Below are 20955 nucleotides of genomic sequence, written 5' to 3'. Positions count from 1 at the left end.
GAATATATGGCTGGCTTTCTTTTGAGAATAGCAGAAATGATAATACAGTGCCCTCTGCAATTTTTGGGACAGTGACAAATGTTTTGTTGTTTTATCTCTGTACTCCAGCACTTTGGATTTTAAATGATACAATGACTGAGGTTAAAGTGCAGACTGTCAGCTTTAATTTGAGGGTATTTTCATCCATATCGAGTGAGACTTTTAGAAATTACACCACTTTTTGTACAGATAATGTTTTGCCCAATAGAAATGAATGGCAAATAATGTATTGTGTCATTTTGGAGTCACTTTTATTGTAAATAAGAATATAATATATTTCTAAACACTTCTACATTAATGTGGATGCTACCATTATTACGGGTAGTTACAGACGCACAAATATCGTAAACAAATATCATACATGCTAACTTCTCACCATTACAATAACCGGAGGTTAGCATTTTTGGGGGGGAGGTATGATGTATGATATTTGTTCGTCTGTACCTTTCTCAGGACTATCCGGAATCATGGTACCGTCCACATTAATGTAGAAGTGTTTAGAAAAATATTCTATTCTTATTTACAATAAAAGTGACTCCAAAATGACACAATACATTATTTACCATTCATTTCTATTGGGCACAAAATAATCTGAAACACAACCAAAAACAAACAGCAAATCCAACCAACAAGTTTGTAGAGTCACAAGCGTGATGTAATTAATCATTGTGTGCTAGGAGTATGGGACAAAATACTAAACTTTAGACTACTTTAGTACACATAAGTGAATTTGTCCCCTATCCTTTGGACCCCTACATTGGAGGACCACGTACAAAAGTGGTGTAATTTTTAAACGTCTCACTCGATATGGATGAAAATACCCTCAAATGAAAGTTGACAGTCTGCACTTTAACCTCGTAGTCATTGTATCATTTCAAATCCAAAGTGCTGGAGTACAGAGCCAAAATAAGCCAAAATTCTTCACTGTCCCAATAATTACGGAGGGCACTGTATGTCTCCAATAATACATAAAAATACAGTACCTAACATTTGAATTCTTTGTTATTTACAGTGAAGTATGATTGTCATTATCGACAGAAAATAGTTTTGCTTGGCTAATCAAAGGATGATGAAACCACCACAGACACAATACATTAAAGTATAAAGAGAAGAACATGTGTGAACCCCAGCCCCTCCATATGTTGGAGAAGATTAATGTTTCAGTGACGGCTCTTCCTGTGGCCCCTCTGTGGATCTTAAATCAACAATGAATAGGGGGCACTAAAACCACCTGTACACCATGTTCTACTTATCTGGTATTACCCACAAACATGTGAGACCTTGATGTTGTACTGGGTAATACCGTAGTAACTATGTAGTATAGGCTACAATGTAAAAATGTTTAGCATGGCAATTCAACAACCTCACAGTCTACAGGCTATTATTACTTTCATTTATTAATTGAATACTTCTTCATATCACATATTATTAGGACCACAGTCGCCACACAATGTCAGGAGTAACCCATTACCACCTTAGCAAGCAAATGTCTAGGACTTGAAACATTAGAAAGTAAATACTGCCACCTTGTGGCTATTTAAGAGTAGTGCTGAGATACACCACTTACACCCACACAATTTCAGTAAAAAAATTTTTTCAAGCCTTTACTAAATGTCCATATAAACATTGAAATCTATGAAGCACCACAACACAATGTGTCTTCAGCAGTTCTCAGAGATGTCAGAGGTGTCATACGGAGAGGGTCAGCTCTTTCCCCAGAGGGGGCCGGGCCAATGTAGCGTTCCTCTAATAGCAGACGGAGAAGTAGGTCTTGGGTATCCTGGGGCCAGTGGTATATCCTGGTGCTCTGAAGCCAGGCAGGGACATATCTCTGTAGGAGAAAAATAGGATAGGCAGAATCATTACACTCTGGAGAATATAACAACAGTATTAACATGTCTCTGGAAGACAGTGATGGGATGAGCATTACACTCTGGAGAATATAACAACAGTATAGCCTAACCCAGTGAATGGGAAATCTGGTTATCCACTCACCTTCATAGAGGTGGGAAACAATACCGGTACCAGTCTTAAATGAAGGCAGCGCTGTTGGATGAACTCATTCTGGATCTGAAATGAGAAAAGGTGATGATCAAAGAAAAACACCTAACGCTGTTATGATTTATCTTCATGGCATATTAAATGTATACAATACAGAAACTATACACACTGTATAGATGACTAGGGTATACACTACTGGTCAAAAGTTTTAGAACACCTACTCAATCAAGGGTTTTTCTTTATTTTTACTATTTTCTATATTGTAGATTAATAGTGAAGACATCAAAACTATGAAATAACACATATGGAATCATGTAGTAACCAAAAAAAGAGTTAAATCAAAATATATTTTATATTTGAGATTCTTCAAATAGCCACCCTTTGCCTTGATGACAGCTTTGCACACGCTTGGCATTCTCTCAACCAGCTTCACCTGGAATGCTTTTCAACCAGATGTGATGGATTATCACTGCTGAATGCTGTGGTAACCATGCTGGTTAAGTATGCCTTGAATTCTAAATAAGTCACAGACATTGTCACCAGCAAAGCACCCCTACACCATAACACTTCCTCCATGCTTTACGGTGGGAAATACACATGCAGAGATCATCCGTTCACCCACACCGCGTCTCACAAAGACACGGTGGTTGGAACCAAAAATCTCCAATTTCGACTCCAGACCAAAGGACAAATTTCCACCGGTCTAATGTCCATTGCTCGTGTTTCTTGGCCCAAACAAGTCTCTTCTTATTATTGGTGTACTTTAGTAATGGTTTCTTTGCAGCAATTCGACCATAAAGGCCTGATTCACACAGTCTCCTCTGAACAGTTGATGTTGAGATGTGTCTGTTACTTGAACTCTGTGAAGCATTTATTTGGGCTGCAATTTCTGAGGCTGGTAACTCTAATGAACTTATCCTCTGCAGCAGAGGTAACTCTGGGTCTTCCATTCTTGTGGTGGTCCTCATGAGAGCGGACTTCATCATCGCTCTTGATGGTGTTTGTGACTGCACTTGAACAAACTTTCAAAGTTATTGAAATGTTTCATATTGACTGACCTTCATGTCTTAAAGTAATGATGGACTGTCATTTCTCTTTGCTTATTTGAGCTGTTCTTGCCATACTATGGACTTGGTCTTTTACCAAATAGGGCTATCTTCTGTATACCCCCCTACCTTGTCACAACACAAATGATTGGCTCAAAACGCATTAAGAAGGAAATAAATTCCACAAATGAACTTTTAAGAAGGCACACCTGTTAAATGAAACACATTCCAGGTGACTACCTCATCAAGCTGGTTAGAGAGAATGCCAAGCGTGTGCAAAGCTGTCTACGGGGCAAAGGGTGTCTATTTGAAGAAATATATAAAATATACAGTATTTTGATTTGTTTAACACTTTTTTGGTTACTAAACTCAGCAAAAAAAGAAACATCCCTTTTTTCAGGACCCTGTCTTTCAAAGATAATTCGAAAAATCCAAATAACTTCACAGATCTTCATTGTAAAGGGTTTAAACACCGTTTCCCATGCTTGTTCAATGAACCATAAACAATTAATGAACATGTACGGTAGGCAATTAAGGTCACAGTTATAAAGACTTAGGACACAAAAGAGGCTTTTCTACTGACTCTGAAAAACAAAAGAAAGATGCCCAGGGTGCCTGCTCATCTGCGTGAATGTGCCTTAGGCATGCTGCAAGGAGGCTACAGGGAGACAGGATGGACAGCTGATCGTCCTCGTAGTGGCAGACCACGTGTAACAACATCTGCATAAGATCGGTACATCCAAACATCACACCTGTGGGACAGGTACAGGATGGCAACAAATGCCCGAGTTACACCAGGAACGCACAATTCCTCCATCAGTGCTCAGACTGTCCGCAATAGGCTGAGAGAGGCTGGACTAAGGGCTTGTAGGCCTGTTGTTAGTCAGGTTCTCACCAGACATCAACGGCAACAACGTCGCCTATGGGCACAAACCCACCGTCGCTGGACCAGACAGGACTGGCAAAAAGTGCTCTTCACTGACAAGTCGCTGTTTTGGCACAGTGACAGGTTGAACCTGGAGGAATGAGCGCAACAGGCAGTTGTGATTATAGGTTTACTGAGATGAACAGCTTTGTTTTTCAGCCCCAGGAGCTGTTACTTCATTGGCCTATTCTGTGTGTAACCAGGGAGGTGGACACTGAGGGTTTATTGACCCCGACTAACCACAGGGAGGAAACTACAAGCACAATATTTGAGCAGTGTATGAACATTTACTGTATGCGAGCTTTATGTATGTTTACAAATGGTACAACAGTTTCCTTCTACAGTCCTAGTCTTGAGACTCCATAATCCCAAAAATTCTGTAGCTACACACATGTATCTGATATATTCGTACAGGTAAGTGTCTACCTGAACTTTGTGTGGAGACCATGCTCATCCTCTCCATCTCTTTCCACGTCTGCCTTGACTTGGGACTGATGACCACGATGATCACCACTGACTTCTGCAACACGGCACCTCCTAGTCAGTTCAGTTGTTTTATGTATAGTTTCGTAATTGGATAGGTCCAATTGATGTCCTAAAAATGCTGACAGCTTAGACTTACATCCTTTAAATAGCTGTCCGTCCACTTGTTGATGTCCATTCTTCTAACCGTGCTATCAAAGATGTCAATCTGCCAGAGAGAGGAAGTATGTTTGAATAGTAGTATTTCAAAGAGTGGGTGAATAAAATAAAATGGAAAACTTGCAGCTGGTTTAAAGCCCTGATCTGTCAGAAACTTCACAAAGGTAAAGATCTCACTGGCTGTGTCCACAGAATATGTAATGAACACATTTCCTGCGATCAAACAAAGCATTGTACCATATGGACGCTAATTGTGCTCAGACAAATATTTACAGCACGTTTTTGAGGATGTTATAAGTACTAATATTGAATTCTTAAAAGCCAAATCATAGGGTGACACAATCACTTCTGATTCACCGAAAGTCCACTGTTTAATGAACAATCATCTTTAATGTCTAAAAATGAATGATCTTGGTTATGCTGAGGGATGGACATTGATACGTAATTACTGCACTCCTCAGATAGACTGATGGTCTTCCTCAGTTCCTGTGTAGCTGTTCCTCCCCCATCTGGTTGGCCAGGGGTCGCTGGGTAGGAGGGCACCACACTGACCTCCCTCATCACCTGTCTGGGAGGGGCAACACACTGAGGAAGATTTAGACTGGAGGCTTTTAGAGCTTCTTGTCCATATAGCCTGTTTGAGCCGTGGGAGTCCTAGAGAGGGAAAAAGTGTAGAAGAGTTGAATTTATATTCTAATGCTCAGCAGCAGGGTTTGGAGCCCCACAAAACCCCCAAAAGTTAAGAAACATTTGCTAGTTGACTATAACAATGCTAATATATAGGCTAATAATACAATCTGATGTTAGCCCAGTGTAGGAATGTTTAGTGTACCAGGACAGTGGGCACTGGCGAGGGTCCTGCTGAGGTTCCGTAGGGTGAAGATGGTTATAATGATGATTATAGAGGAGACACGTTTGATTTATGGGCTGCTGACATGTGTATCGTCTCTGACACCTGCTGTGCACCGGATCTGGGCCTGTCGAGTGATGTGAGAAGACATGATTTTAACATCCTGTCTTGGATGGGCTCCAAATCAAAGCCATTACTTCAGCTGCGTTTACACAGGCAGCCCAATTCTTATCTTTCTCCACTAATTGGGCTTTTGAACAATCAGATCAGCTCTTTGCCAATAATTGGGCAGAAGATTAGAATTAGGCTGCATGTGTAAACACAGCCTATGTGAATTATAGAATGTGGATCATCCAGGCTAAATCTCAGACAGTAATATATACAACATCATAAACAAAAACTTCACCAACTTACCAGCAAATGTTATATAGCTGAGTCGTTCCATACATAAATTTTTATATTCTGTCATAAAGAGCACATGTTCATAACACTCTAGATTAAAAAAAGAGAAGAAGTCAAATTAAGACAAATGCCAATTAAAGTAACAGTGTTTCTTCATATAAAAAATCTGATTTATTATAATATAATTTAATATAACAGGGTTTTAACAGGCTACTTAAAACATTACAGGGATGCAAGAGGAACTCTAGTTGTGGAACGACCCAGCTACTGTCATAGACATTCAGTATCATGCATTTCATGTATGTACAGTGGGGAGAACAAGTATTTGATACACTGCCGATTTTGCAGGTTTTCCTACTTACAAAGCATGTAGAGGTCTGTAATTTTTATCATAGGTACACTTCAACTGTGAGAGACGGATCTACAGTCGTGGCCAAAAGTTTTGAGAATGACACAAATATTAATTTTCACAAATTCTGCTGCCTCCGTGTCTTTAGATATTTTTGTCAGATGTTACTATGGAATACTGAAGTAGAATTACAAGCATTTTATAAGTTTCAAAGGCTTTTATTGAGAATTACATGAAGTTGATGCAAAGAGTCAATATTTGCAGTGTTGACCCTTCTTTTTCAAGACCTCTGCAATCCGCCCTGGCATGCTGTCAATGAACTTCTGGGCCACATCCTGACTGATAGCAGCCCATTCTTGCATAATCAATGCTTGGAATTTGTCAGAATTTGTGGGTTTTTGTTTGTCCACCCGCCTCTTGAGGATTGACCACAAGTTCTCAATGGGATTAACGTCTGGGGAGTTTCCTGGCCATGGACCCAAAATATCGATGTTTTGTTCCCCGAGCCACTTAGTTATCACTTTTCCGTTATGGCAAGGTGCTCCATCATGCTGGAAAAGGCATTGTTCGTCACCAAACGGTTCCTGGATGGTTGGGAGAAGTTGCTCTCAGAGGATGTGTTGGTACCATTCTTTATTCATGGCTGTGTTCTTAGGCAAAATTGTGAGTGAGCCCACTCCCTTGGCTGAGAAGCAACCCCACACATGAATGGTCTCAGGATGCTTTACTGTTGGCATGACACAGGACTGATGGTAGCGCTCACCTTGTCTTCTCCAGACAAGCTTTTTTCCGGCTGCCCCAAACAATCGGAAAGGGGATTAATCAGAAAGAATGACTTTAACCCAGTCCTCAGCAGTCCAATCCCTGTACCTTTTGCAGAATATCAGTCTGTCCCTGATGTTTTTCCTGGAGAGAAGTGGCTTCTTTGCTGCCCTTCTTGACACCAGGCCATCCTCCAAAAGTCTTCGCCTCACTGTGCGTGCAGATGCACTCACACCTGCCTGCTGCTATTCCTGAGCAAGCTCTGTACTGGTGGTGCCCCGATCCCGCAGCTGAATCAACTTTAGGAGACGGTCCTGGCACTTGCTGAAATTTCTTGGGCGCCCTGAAGCCTTCTTCACAACAATTGAACCGGTCTCCTTGAAGTTCTTGATGATCCGATAAATGGTTGATTTAGGTGCAATCTTACTGGCAGCAATATCCTTGCCTGTGAAGCCCTTTTCGTGCAAAGCAATGATGACGGCCCGTGTTTCCTTGCAGGAAACTATGGTCAACACTCACACCTGTGTTAACGAGAGAATCACTGACATAATGTCAGCTGGTCTTTTTGTGGCAGGGCTGAAATGCAGTGGAAATGTTTTTGGGGGATTAAGTTCATTTGCATGGCAAAGAGGGACTTTGCAATTAATCTGATCACTCTTCATAACATTCTGGAGTATATGCAAATTGCCATCATACAAACTGAGGCAGCAGACTTTGTGAAAAGTAATATTTGTGTCATTCTCAAAACTTTTGGCCATTCTATGAATACTGTAGTCATATACAGTACATCATGTTACTTACACTGAGGAGGCATGTGTGCTTGGTGACTTGGAGGGACACAGTGGATGTTGTTTAAGTCAGACGTGAGAGGAAGAGGGGCTTCTACGTGTTCTGCTCCTTTAAGGGAACAGTCCCAAGGTCGTGGCCAGCTAGAAGGACCAGCGAAGCCCTCCACTTCCCGCTGGAGAAGCCCAGATAAAGAGAAGTCCTCATCCTCAGTCCACTGAGCCTTTTCTCACTAGGGGTGTAACCTGAGGTTGTCAGGATGGGGGTCTTTCATCAGGCGATCAGGGGTGTGGGGGGACATGTCTTGATGATGTGGCCCAGGCAGGGAAGGGGCTCTGGGCGGGGGTGGAGGCTGACCCTGAGGGTCCTCCACTGGGCTTCTCCAGGGGTCCTTGGGGTCGTCCACCTGGCCTACGTCATTGACAGTCACCTCAGGGGCGAACCAGCCCTCTTCCTTTGGCCCTCAGGTCAAAGGTCCAGGGTTGATAATGTCATAGACTCATCTGTCCCCAAAGGAATGCTTCTGTGACAACAGGAATCTGACAAAAATAAAAAGAGAGGTTGTTATTCAGCTTAAGCCATTTAGAAGAAGGGATGAAACTATTTGTTATAACTAGGAGTGAGTTTAGTGAAGTCTAAGGTTAACTTTTCTGTCTGTTAAGTGTAGTAGTGTTTCCTGTAGTGTAGTAGTGTTTCCCTTAGTGTAGTTGACAATTCCATACCGTGATAGAGTCCATTCTTCTCTCAGGAGTAATAGACTTCTTGTGAAATTGAAACAAACGCGGTATTACAGGAATAAACGTGGTATTACAGGAATAAACATAGTATTACAGGAATAAACATAGTATTACAGGAATAAACATAGTATTACAGGAATAAACATAGTATTACAGGAATAAACATAGTATTACAGGAATAAACATAGTATTACAGGAATAAACATAGTATTACAGGAATAAACATAGTATTACAGGAATAAACATAGTATTACAGGAATATAATATGAACTATGTGGATAGCAGCATGAGATGACACTCCTGGCAACACTTTTCAGAAACCTTGTATTCACAAGTGAAACAAACTGTTTTAGAGTGAAACAGATAGCAGTGATCTATAGCTATCATTCTAGATCGATGTAAAGCACTTCACTTATACAGAACTTTCAAAGCAGTCCTTTGGTGATAAAGAGTCACTATAATACATACGATTATAACCAGTCAAACCAATGCTCCTAGAAAGTTAACTTTGTCATTCTTTCAAGCAACTACTGTAAACCTTCCTGCATGGTGTCTGTGAATGAGTAATAAAAAAATGAATCGTCTACTACATTCTCCCGACTTCAAACAATGAAAATAAGTTAAAACTTACAGCAAAGTGTGCCATTTACAGTCACGTTTAACAGTTAAACCTGATCCCAGCCCCACTGAACTTTACACACCTATCTGTGTCAGAGCTGTGTATTCCCTGGCTCCCTCGACATGCAAATCTGCTATGAGGCGAACAGCAAACATTCCCACTATTTATGTTTGAAGAAGAGATCAGCTTATGCAAAGCAGCGAAGTTCCTTTTGCACAATTTATGCAAATAATGTGGGTCATGCAGTTCACGTCTGCCAATCAGGTTCTTCTCCAAACAGAGCAGGAATTCTGTGACCAGTCATGATGAACCTTGTAGTTTGAACTGATAAATGACGATACTTGTGGAATGAGATAGTGAAAACATACCCACAGATATGAAGGCACTTGGTTAATGGAAAGTATACCGCCCATTAAAGTGAACACGCTTTTAACATCCACACGAATGGATATAAAATAGCCTACACGGTTTGGTATTGTAATGAGAATTTTTATGTTTGTGCTTTTCTTATAACTAATTTCTGAGTTCTATTCATGTGCTGTTCTATAAACCAATGTCTGTGTTCATGCAAGTGGCTACCTGTACAAATCCTCACTATCAGTAGCTGCAATTTGGCAGTACGCCCAGACCTTGTTTTGAGAACAAACAAAATATATAGCTTAGAGAGAAGAAGTGTCACGAATATCACCGAAGGTGGCTCCCCTTCCTGTTCGGGTGGCGCTCGGCGTTAGTCGTCGCCGGTCTACTAGCTGCCACCGATCCCTTTTTCCTTTTCGTTTGTTTTTGTCTAATTGGTTTCACCTGTTCCTTGTTGGGTTTTTGGGGTGGGTACTATTTAAGTTTGTTTATCCCGCTTGTGTGTGTGCGGGCTTGTTGTTATTGTACGTAGGAGGTGTATTGTTGATTTTGGGTTTTCGCTGTCCGGTTTATGTAACAGTGGTCTTTGGGTTGTGTTTGCGCCTGTGTTTTGGCTTCACCCATTTTTGTACCTGTTCCTGTTTACTGTGGACATTAAAGCATTTTTTCCCGTGAAACTTCTGCTCTCTGCGCCTGACTCCACACCCATCATTCTCCTGACGTTACAAGAAGACTCGTGAGGTATTGGTCTGTCACATGTTATGAACCAGTATTGGTGTGTCACATGAATGAAACAAAACGGTAAAGATGAATTAATTATGCTAAATCATGCAAATACAACTTGTCTGTGTATAGCCGTATGTAAGACAACTGCTGGGTCTGAGCTCCTGAATGACGTACTATGGTGCATTGAGTTGGTTGGAACCTCTCCAGCGCGCTGACAATAAACAATGATTAATTTAAGATTGACTTGGAGTGTCCCTGTGTAAGAATTTCCACGACAGTATAAATTCAAATGTTGTTTTACAAGTTGAGTTTTCTTTGTTTAGAAAAAAGTCCATGTAGGCCAACAAACACTATTCAAACATAGTTTATAACAACACAGAACGATCCTTCAAACTTACAATAAAATACAAACATTCAAACCAACAACTATAGAAACGGGTATCCAGTAAAGAAAACAAGCAATTCTAAAAGTTGTTCATATTCAAAAGTAGTCCAGTCCCCACGTCCTCCGTTCCCCCCTCCTTTCCTAATGAGGTATATAAACCCTGGACTGCTAATACTATGTATTGACCATTGAAAGGCTTTGAAGTCACTGGTCGGCCATCGGCCATATTGTCACTCCCCAGTAGGAGCAGTCATCCATAGGAATGAATGGAATTCTACAGTATTTCAATTCAATGGTTCAAGGACAAAATTATATGTATTTAAGTATTTTTTGTTGTTGTAGTGGGGACGGTAACATTAGTACTCTCTAAAAAAAACAACTTAAAGGAATTTAAAGAAATATATTTTTATGTTTAGCTCACATAACATAATTTAAAAGTATGCATTAAGGTGTCGGTAATACGGTAAACGTGTCAAAAACGAATGTCGACATTGCATTTCTATAGCTTCCAAAATCTTTTTTTACAATGGAGAAGAAGTTCCAAGATGGCTGTGCGGTGGCTTCAATACAGTGCCTCCTGTCAGTCATCCAGGGTTTATACACATCATTGTCCTTTCCCCCCCATTCTCCTCCTCTCTACTGGGTCTGTTTGAGGTTGGTGAGGACTACAGTGATGGGGTCTCTGGTCGGCGGTACTTTATGGTCCACCAGAGAGAACACCTTCATTGTGGTCTGGGTGAGGAAGGAGCCCAACTCTCGGGCCTTGGACTTGCAGGTGAGAGTGTGGAGCAGCTCCTGGCGGAAGCGCCGGCTCACCATGCAGTAGAGCAGAAAGTTGGTGCTGGAGTTGAGGTTCTGCAGCATGTTGGCCAGGTCACTAATCAAGTTGATGGGAATGCGGTAGTCGTTCCGGTCGAACCAGTCGTGGTTGTACTTGGTGCGCAGGATGCAGTAGGTGACGAAGCGTGGCAGGCTGAGCACCACGAAGGTCACAGACACTGTGCCCAGCAGGAAGATGGTCCTCCGCACCATGCCCTTGGTGCTCCCCCCCCGCATGACCCGCCGCTCCTCCTTGGTAAACATCTTTCTGGCACGGGTCAGGTGGTGGCCGATCAGCGAGTTGAAGATGATGACCAGGATGATGGGGATGCCACCGGAGAGGAACGTAGTGACCCACACCAGGACAGTAGAATAGATATGGCCCCTGTAGTGACACCAGGACAGAGTCACATTCTTCCCCTCTATGGTGAAATTCTTCGGCGTCACCACGTTGATCCAGCCCATGGGCACGGAGGCCAGGTGGGAGACCAGGATGATAGACACACAGGTCAGCCTAGTAACCTTGGCCTGGGAGAAGTGCTGCTTGGCGGACGTGCTGCTGAGGACCAGGTAGCGTTCGATGGTAAACACCACCACGATCCAGGAGGAGCTGTATAGGGAGCCGTACTGCAGGAAGGCCATGATGCCGCAGGCCGGGTGGGAGTGCCAGAAAGGCTGCAGCTGCCAGAAGGTGAGCGTCAGGTCCAGCAGGATGACCCACACCAGGTAGAAGGTGTCCACGATGGCCAAGCAGCTCAGGTAGATGATGGCCGTGTCAGACATTCCACACTTCCGGAAGCAGATCACGTAGAACGTGAAAAGATTGGCTGAGGAATAAGAAATAGAATGGCATCCGTTTTGAGTTGTGACATTTCCTTGTCAATTGATCTCACAATAATTCATGAAAACAAGTTTTGAACATCACACAGACACAAATAGATTTAGGAAACAACACAAACAAGATAAAAGATTCACACACCTGGGATCCCCAGAATGCACAGCAAAGGGTAATAGACCTTCTGAACAGTGATGAAGCCACTGTCCCCCTCCATGTTTCCGTCCTCCTCCTCAGCACCAGGCAATAGCAGATATGGTAATGCCTGCAATAAACCCATTAAGGTTAGCTGGATGGGAGGACATTATTGGTACAGAGATGAGCACAGTGTACTAAACAATATGTGGAGAAGGACCGAGAAGGGTTACATATTTCTCCCCCCAAAACACTTTGGTTTTTACTAGGCCTTTATGGATATATTATGATTGGGGTTGGCTATTTGTTGATGAGATTTTAAGGGTAAATTTCAATGAGAAAAGGAAGCACTCAAACAGATTCGTCAGACTTCATGATCACATTTGAAAAGATTCCATACATCTCAAGGCAAGGATTAACGTACGGACAGCATTTGATTCAGTGTGAAATATTGTGAAACTGATGATGACTAACACGATAGCTATGTCAACAACAGCAAAGGATATTTTACTGCCTGAAACATGCAAATATCTCATCTGACAAGTCATCTGACAAGTCTCTACAGAATAGCAGAGTACAACATGACGACCCCCTATGACCTTGAAGGGCTTCTATAAGTGCCTAAATGACTCTGTGGTAATGTATTGACATTGACCAGGAGACATGCAGATGAGGGTGAATTTGTGCTGTTATCATATATCTGTGGTTTTCTTGGAACTGGGAAACAGAAAAGGCAATTCCACCTGTGTCAATATAGCACTATCATCACTTTCCATTTTATACCCGGATGCCCATATAGTAAAGTCAAATCATTGGAAATATATATATTTTTTCAGCAGAACACTTGGAATGTCATAGACTTTAAGCACAAGTAAATCTCTTGTAGCCTATACAAAAAAATATCATGATACTGCCAACTGCATGACTAAGTGCTAGAATCTACTTGCTGTACCATTACCATACCTTTCTAAGTGGATAAAACAAACGGAGAACTGTATGGTAAACATAACACAACTGAGAGTTTAGATTCCAATATTTTATCAATAAAATAAAAACACATTTACAAACCCCCCCCAAAACATGCACTTGTCTACAATAATCCCATCAATGTAAGCGCATACTTTAACAATAAAGTGTTAGTACAGGTTACTTACACAGAGGGGCAGGCCTGCTGGTAGAGTAGAGATCCACAGTGTTGGCAGTCCAGTCCAGTCCAGTCCAATAGTATTAGGTGATGATGAGGACCAAGTGAACCAGCTGCAGGTCATATAAAGCTTCCCTATCTCTCTCCCTCTCTCTCTGGGCAAATCTACATACAGGAAGGAGGCCTCATCTACAGGTGTCACGTCACCTGAAGCACAGGTGGACAGACAGAGCTGCACAGTGTAGGACAGACCTCTGTAGGGTTTATATTGATCTGTGAGATCCAGGCCATGATAACCAAAATGGTATCATTTGCCCTAGAATAAGATGCCTATAATGTCCTTATAACAAATGAAGTATTGATTGAGATATTGTTATTGTGATGTATCCAAGCAGATGTATTACAAGTCACCATGATTCATCAATGAAGTTACCAATCATGGCAGCTGTTGGTGAATAAATGAAGATATTTCACTCAGGCTGTTTACCATTGAAAAACAATAGCCTGTTCCGGTCTACTTAACTGGGTGTGTCTGAATGTCTCCTATAGTCACCAGTGCAATAGCAGTTGGGTCTGATCTACTTAGTTCATTGACTTTAATTGAACCCCCCCCACAATGTTTGGGGAATAGACAGCTGAGTGAGGTGCCTCGCTTCCTCTTATGTCTCTGAGCTCAGTACAACCCGCCAGTAACACACCCACACACGGAAAAGACTCCCTCTTGTGGTCTTAATAACCTCTTGAAGCAGAATTTTGATGTTTGGATAAAAAACGTGCCCAAAGTAAACTGGATATTTCTCAGGCTCAGAAGCTAGAATATGCATATAATTGGCAGATTAGGATAGAAAACACCCTAAAGTTTCCAAAACTGTCAAAATATTGTCTGTGAGTATAACAGAACTGATATTGCAGGCGAAAACCTGAGGAAAATCCAACCAGGAAGTGCTGTTTAGTGAAACTACTCTTTTCCATTGCAAGCCTATCCTCCATTTAAAGGGATATCAACCAGATTCCTTTCCCTATGGCTTACACAAAGTGTGAACAGTCTTTAGACATAGTTTCAGGCTTTTATTCTGTAAAATGAGCGTGAATGATCACATCGCGTCAGTGGATAGCCAGATGTCCTCAGATTTGCGCTCGCGCCAGGAGCGAGACCTTTTCTTTCTCTCTTCTATTGAAAAGGCTACCGTCCGGTTGAAATATTATCGATTATTTATTGTAAAAACAACCTGAGGATTGATTATAAAAAACATTTCACGTTTCTACGAACTTTACGGATACTATTTGGAGTTTTCGTCTGCCCGTCGTGACCGCACGAGCCTGTGGAATTCTGAACAAAACACGCCAACCAAATAAGGTTTTTGCATATAAAGAGAATCTTTATCGAACAAAACAATTTTTTTTTGTGTAACTGGGAGTCTCGTGAGTGCAAACATACGAAGATCAAAGGTAAGCGATTCATTTTATTGTTTTTCTGACTTTCGTGACTAATCTACTTTGCTGCTAGCTGTTTGTAATGTTTTGTCTGCTGAGAGCTGTCCTCACAGAATCGCATGGTTTGCTTTCACCGTAAAAGTATTTTTGAAATCTGACACGACGGTTGGATTAACAACAGGTTAAGCTGTGTTTTGGTGTATTGCACTTGTGATTTCATGAAAATTAAATATTTTTTGTAATTTAATTTGAATTTTGCGCTCTGCAATTCAGCGGATGTTGCCGAAAATTATCCCGCTAAAGGGATCTGTGCGCCAAGAGGTTTTTAACAGAAAAATAACACTTACAATCAGACTGGTCTTGTTCAAGATTACTGTAGAACCTGGACAGAAAAAAAGTGAATAATGTTCCACACTTGCCAGCCAACATAATGCTTTTTCTATTACAGAGATTGTGCAGTGACTCTCGCCTGATAACAGACACATGTCCTGCAGCTTATCAGCCATCACGACTCGTCCCATAAACATTGATTCAGAAATCAAATAACGGAGAACAAACAACAGTACTGATGCTGCTGCTGGTAGTGATTATATGACTAAACACTGAGCTAGAAAGCTGTGTATTTGACTCTGATGTGTGAGCCTGTCATAGCTGAGCTGTCCCTAAGCAACCTTTACCAATGGAGTTGATGAGCTACATGATGAGGTGTGAGGTGTGTCACTACTGATTGCCTGAGCTGCAGACTATGTGTGTATGCGTGTCTGGCCATAGTGTTCCCCTGTATCTACCTGGCACTGGTGTCTCAACCCGCTGCAGGCCTGCCCTGAGTTCATGTACCAGTCATTTAGCACCTCTTCAGGTGACCAGCTGGCCGCTGGCCCGCTCATCATACAGCTATGGGGCTAGAGAACCACAGCTGTCAAAGGTCCAGTCTGTCTGTTACTCTGCTAGCATGAGAGAGTGAGACAAAAAGAGAGCAAGTGAGAGAGATGGAGAGAAGCCCTGTTTATACCTGGTTCTAACATGCGTCCTTTGTCCTGAAGGATGCATGTTAACGACAGGTATAAACAGGGCTAGAGAGTCTTCTTCAAAAGTCTTCTTTTATTTTTCACCCTGTAGCAACACCAGGTGGTCATGAAGGCAGAGATGGACAGGCCTAGTGGATTACAATGTCCAGACACACACAACAGACAACGTATAGAAGCAGCAATTCCATAAAAATAAAATAAGTGTCTTGGAAAGAGTGTAAAATGTTTATTGTTCTTTTTGAATTTCAAATGCCAAGTCACTGAATTAACAAAACAGAAATGTAAAAAAATGGAAAATGGAAGAAATAAACTAGGAAGGTTACTGACACTTTTAAAATCATTAAGCTGTAAAACTGTAAAACAATGATGGGGTTCAATCTTAAACAGATCCCGATTATCACTTTAACCGTCTTAAGATAAGAACAAATACTACATTGAGACTAAACAAGGTCAAGCTTTACAGCTGGATGCTTCACCAGTGTCTTTCAACATTCCCCTTGAAGATACAGTACAACCCATTCCTCAAAGATCTAGCAATTAAGGTTAAATAAAACATACTCGGAAACAGAAGACACAAGACTTAAAATATCCACGTCAGTTTAAACATAAAAAGGTAAAGTAATCCAAAGGAAGTGGTCCAGAAAGGATCTGAGAAAGGATCCTACTGGTGGTGCTGTGCTGCATACAGACAGACCTAGGGTGGGACATGAGTATTGAGGTGCAGGTGAATGGAGACATGTCACTGTTCACAGAGGGAGGAAGAGACGTTGCCCACTAAGACTTCCCAGTACATGGCTACACATCATGGAGGAAACAAGGTCTATGAGATGGATGCCTTGGAATGGCTGTTAAAATGGAACTCTGTATACAAGTTCAAATATGACCATTAAATGTAGACATACATCTTTCTCTTCTTAAATAAACTGTATGCCCTTCCAGTACACACTAAATAATACCTGGAAAGACAGATTTTGTCCCGTTATTTACTTTTCTTAAAATCTGGTAAGCAAGAAGAGATATGTTCAAAGTATAATTCTTACACGTTTGGCTGTAATTACAAAATGTAACATACATTATTTGTAAAATAACTTTGTTACAGCATTAGCCCAACATCTATTATTATGAGGAGGACAAAGCTATCTCACATTGATGAATCATATCAAACTTACTTCATAAGAAGCATTGCTAAAAAAAACGGACTACTTTGTCATGCTAGCCTGAAGTCGGTAAAACAGATGACTTTGCAAAGAAAGGAATGTCCTGTAGAATCTGGATTGGAAGAGAATCTGGATTGGAAGAGAATCTGGATTGGAAGAGACCAGATATCTTGAGATATTGGTCTCATGGTGCACTTTTGAAATGGTCATAATTTCTTTATTATCATCGTCATCATCATTATTGTGCTGGAGAAAATATGTCAAACAAACAAACCAACAAAATAAAGCCCAAAAGTTAAGCAAACAAGCTGTTCGTATTTACATTGAATACAGGCATTTCATTGCATCATCACAAACCCAACCACACCCAAATCTCCCTTCCTTCCCCCTCTCTCCCTCCTTCATAACTCATCCACGCCCAACCTATTTAACCCAGCCCCAGCTAGATCAAACCCCCCTCTCCCTCACACACAAAACCTCTGGTATCCAGTCTGTTGAGTCTTAGGGTCAGCCACGGAGAGTGAGGAGAGTTGAGACAAGATGCTCTGTTAAGTTGAGGAAGATGTACAGGTCCCTGGTCCCTGGTGGGGCTCCAGAGAGCTACGGTTCAGTCCAGTCCTGTTCCTAGCCCAGAGCCCAGTGTTTAGAGGTTGTCCCCTGGCTGGTACTGTGGCTCCGTGGCCGTGAAGTAGTCCTCCAAGAAGGCCTGCAGGTACTCGAAGGTGGGCCTCTCCTCGGCGTCCTTCTTCCAGCACTGCACCATGAGCTCGTGGAGGGAGATGGGGCAGTCCTGGGGACAGGGCATCCTGTAGCCTCGCTCCACCTGCTCCAGCACCTCCCGGTTGTTCATCCCTACACACACGCGTGCCGGACAAACACAGACACACACACACACAGACACACACAGGAAAAGAGATAGAGATAAGTTCAGTAACTACAGCAGAGGTTTTTAAAGTAACCGATAAGACAGTTCAATGAAAGACATCAGTTTTGACCTCTAATGAATGACCTTAATGACAGAGACATTGAGCTTTAAACCTCAGAGATGCTGATCTTAAGGCAACATCTGGACCTGGAAAAGCATTTATGTAACACATGGGTTACACGTTTTACAACCTGGGGATGTGTGAATGGCTTACTATCTGTTTTTGACGAGCTAAGAGATGTAGCCTCTGCATCAACAAGAAGAGTCCGGAGAAAGGGCCTCAAAAGCTGCTAAGACATCTGTTAGGATGATGCTATTATTCCCTTAGCTCCAGCTTGGCATCCATAGCGTGCAAGCCCTCCCCTCGTGCCCATTCTCCCTCCCTCTCTCCCTCCCTCCCTCCTTTCTCCCTCCCTCCTTCCCTCCCTCCCTCCCTTTTGCACACCAGTTCAGTGAAGTGGCCCATCTAGACAAACATGTGTTCCTCCCTCCCTCCCTCGCGCTGATCTCAGTCAACTCCCTGCCCCTGACCAGTCCTCTCACATGGGCTAGCAGCGGCCCAGAGGCAGACCCTGGATTAACAGTTATAAATCTCTGATTCTGGCAGGAAAACAAAGTTACTCAGCCGTGGTTAGACCTCTTCTTTTCTTTAGCGTAAACAGCAGGAGCTGCCTGCAACTTGTTATATAAGCTGTTGTTGTGCTTTATAATTGCACCATAATCCTCTACCTATTCTTAATACAAGTGAGGCTTATCCATAATAGTAACTTAATCAAAACAAACACAACACACATCGTCTTGAGGTCTGTCAGGATGTGAACATTATATCACATGGGTTGCGTCCAAAAACGGCACCCTCTACCCTACATAGTGACCAGAGCCCTATGGTGCCATTGGAGACGGAACCATTGACTCTCTGGTCATCTGTCCCTTGATCCTCCTCACCTGGGTAGGGTACCCGTCCCTTGGTGACCAGCTCAGTGAGCAGGATGCCGAACGACCACACGTCTGACTTGATGGTGAACTTCCCAAACAGCGCAGCCTCCGGGGCCGTCCACTTAATAGGGAACTTAGCACCTGGGAGAGAACAGAGGGAGATGAGTGGATGACAGAATGTAACTTAGCTACATATGGCTACCGGTATTCTTTCTCTCCAGAGATGGGAGTGTCTCTCAGTGTCTCTGTTCTAGTCTGTAGTACAGTGGTATAGACAGACAGTGAGTCATTGACATCCTGTCAGGGTGTGATGATGCACACAGTATCGTGTTGGAAGAACTCTCTTCATGAACTAAGGCAATCATTAGTGTGTGTGTATGTCCTCACCTTGCCGTGCTGTGTACTCATTGTCCTCAATCAGCCTGGCCAATCCGAAGTCGGCGATCTTACACACCAGGTTGTCCCCGACCAGGATATTAGCTGAGCGCAGGTCTCTGTGAATGTAGTTCATCCTCTCGATGTACGCCATGCCTGCTGCCACCTGGAACAGACAGACAGACAGACAGACAGACAGACAGACAGACAGACAGACAGACAGACAGACAGACAGACAGACAGACAGACAGACAGCACTGTAAAATCTCTGAGTTAAACGTAGTTCCAGAGAGAATACAACACACGGTGACACACCCCTGTCCTGAAGTTTCAGTGCTGCTGAGTCGTCGTGTTTGTGAAGTCACACAGAGTTCAGTTATATAAACACAGAGCTGAGTGAGTGACATCTTTGTCGTGGCTTACCTGGGCTGCCATGTCAACCAAATTGGGCAGCTTCAGTCCTCGTCCCTCCCCATCCTTCAGGAAATCCAGGAGGCTTCCTAAACAACAGGAGATATCTGTTGTCGGAACATGCATTTGAAATAGAAGATCTTTATTGAAACAAGTCTTCTGAATGTCAGTTAACAGTCTGACCTGCATGTGGGATTCCTTCCCAGCATGCCAAAGAAACAATGATCACATCAAAGTTTTCATCCCATTTTTTTCTATACTTAATTGACGGATCTTTAATTGAAGCTCTTTCTTGTGGTGCTCGTAAATGTCAGATTGTTGGCCGACTGTGCCATAGTTAACTATAGGCTTCAATTATTGTTGCACTGAAAAAACACACAGGGCTTGCAACAAGGCAGATGGTTACATAGTCTAGCTAGCTAGGCCTACAGCGTGTCACTGAAGGTGCTGGCTCATCACAGTGTCAATGTTGGATTATTCTTTAAAGAAATATTGAGTTCTAGGGTCCGTTTTCTCCATAGCATCGTCGCAGAGTACGTGGACAAAGGTATTGTATTGTGTGTGTGTGTTTTTGTGTGTTTTCTGTGTGTTACAACATGAGTGGGTGTGTGTGTGTCTGTCTATGTGTGCATGCGTCCATTCATGGGTGTGTGATTGACAATACCTTTGCCCATGTACTCAGTGACGATGTAGATGGGTTCCTCAGACACCACAGCGTAGAGCTGCACCAGCTTGTCATGGCGGAGCTTCTTCATGATCTGGGCTTCTTCCAGGAAGGACTCAGGAGACATGGTGCCCGGCTTCAGAGTCTTCACCGCCACCTTAGTGGTGCCGTTCCACGTTCCTGTTACCCACCAATAACAAAGTATAAGTACAGCCATCACATCTCACAACTTTTGGGTCCGGTTTCCTAGACACAGTTTAATCCTAGTCTTGGAGTAGGTTATTTCAGTGGAGATTCTACATTGAGCATGCTTGTTAGTCCAGGACTAGGCTCAATCTGGATCTGGAAAACTGCTCATTGATGTATACAGTACATCATGTCACAAAGCAAGACTTGAGACCATTTAGTTGTGAATTCAATAAGTAATACTGTGTACAATATAGTATGTACATATCTAAAAACTCAA

The 20955-nt window shown here is 42.4% G+C and overlaps 2 protein-coding genes and 1 long non-coding RNA gene across 6 annotated transcripts in view; all 3 read right to left on the bottom strand.

Annotated features, from left to right (window-relative positions):
• Positions 1-1420: 1420 nt before the first annotated feature.
• Positions 1421-9266, bottom strand: LOC139555816 (uncharacterized). 2 transcript variants are annotated; one of them, XR_011671019.1, is made up of 9 exons: positions 9171-9266; positions 8525-8563; positions 7818-8341; positions 5918-5995; positions 5486-5630; positions 4634-5307; positions 4438-4531; positions 2035-2109; positions 1421-1870 (listed from the first exon to the last, which is right to left on the bottom strand). It is a non-coding gene; the product is annotated as an uncharacterized lncRNA (long non-coding RNA). The 2 variants fall into 2 exon arrangements; XR_011671020.1 differs by lacking the exon at positions 5918-5995.
• A 1996-nt stretch (positions 9267-11262) lies between these two features.
• On the bottom strand, positions 11263-12497 carry LOC139555842 (probable G-protein coupled receptor 139). The gene is made up of 2 exons (XM_071369230.1): positions 12425-12497; positions 11263-12272 (listed from the first exon to the last, which is right to left on the bottom strand). Exons 1-2 carry the CDS (start codon positions 12495-12497, stop codon positions 11263-11265), a joined length of 1083 nt encoding a protein of 360 aa, XP_071225331.1.
• Positions 12498-16232: 3735 nt separating this feature from the next.
• The window catches only part of LOC139556207 (tyrosine-protein kinase Fyn-like), a 70695-nt gene continuing 65972 nt past the window's right edge, over positions 16233-20955 (bottom strand). For all 3 annotated transcript variants that reach the window (XM_071369840.1, XM_071369839.1, XM_071369838.1), the window contains 5 exons: positions 20490-20669; positions 19838-19914; positions 19427-19580; positions 19049-19180; positions 16233-18030 (listed from right to left, as the gene is read on the bottom strand). In XM_071369840.1, the coding sequence (XP_071225941.1) occupies positions 17822-18030; positions 19049-19180; positions 19427-19580; positions 19838-19914; positions 20490-20669 (752 nt within the window). In that variant the 3' untranslated portion in view covers positions 16233-17821. The remainder of the gene's footprint in view (positions 18031-19048; positions 19181-19426; positions 19581-19837; positions 19915-20489; positions 20670-20955) is intronic.

The sequence above is a fragment of the Salvelinus alpinus genome, chromosome 27 (assembly GCF_045679555.1).
Source record: "Salvelinus alpinus chromosome 27, SLU_Salpinus.1, whole genome shotgun sequence".
NCBI lineage: Eukaryota > Metazoa > Chordata > Actinopteri > Salmoniformes > Salmonidae > Salvelinus > Salvelinus alpinus.
This window is presented reverse-complemented; position numbering and strand designations above follow the sequence as displayed.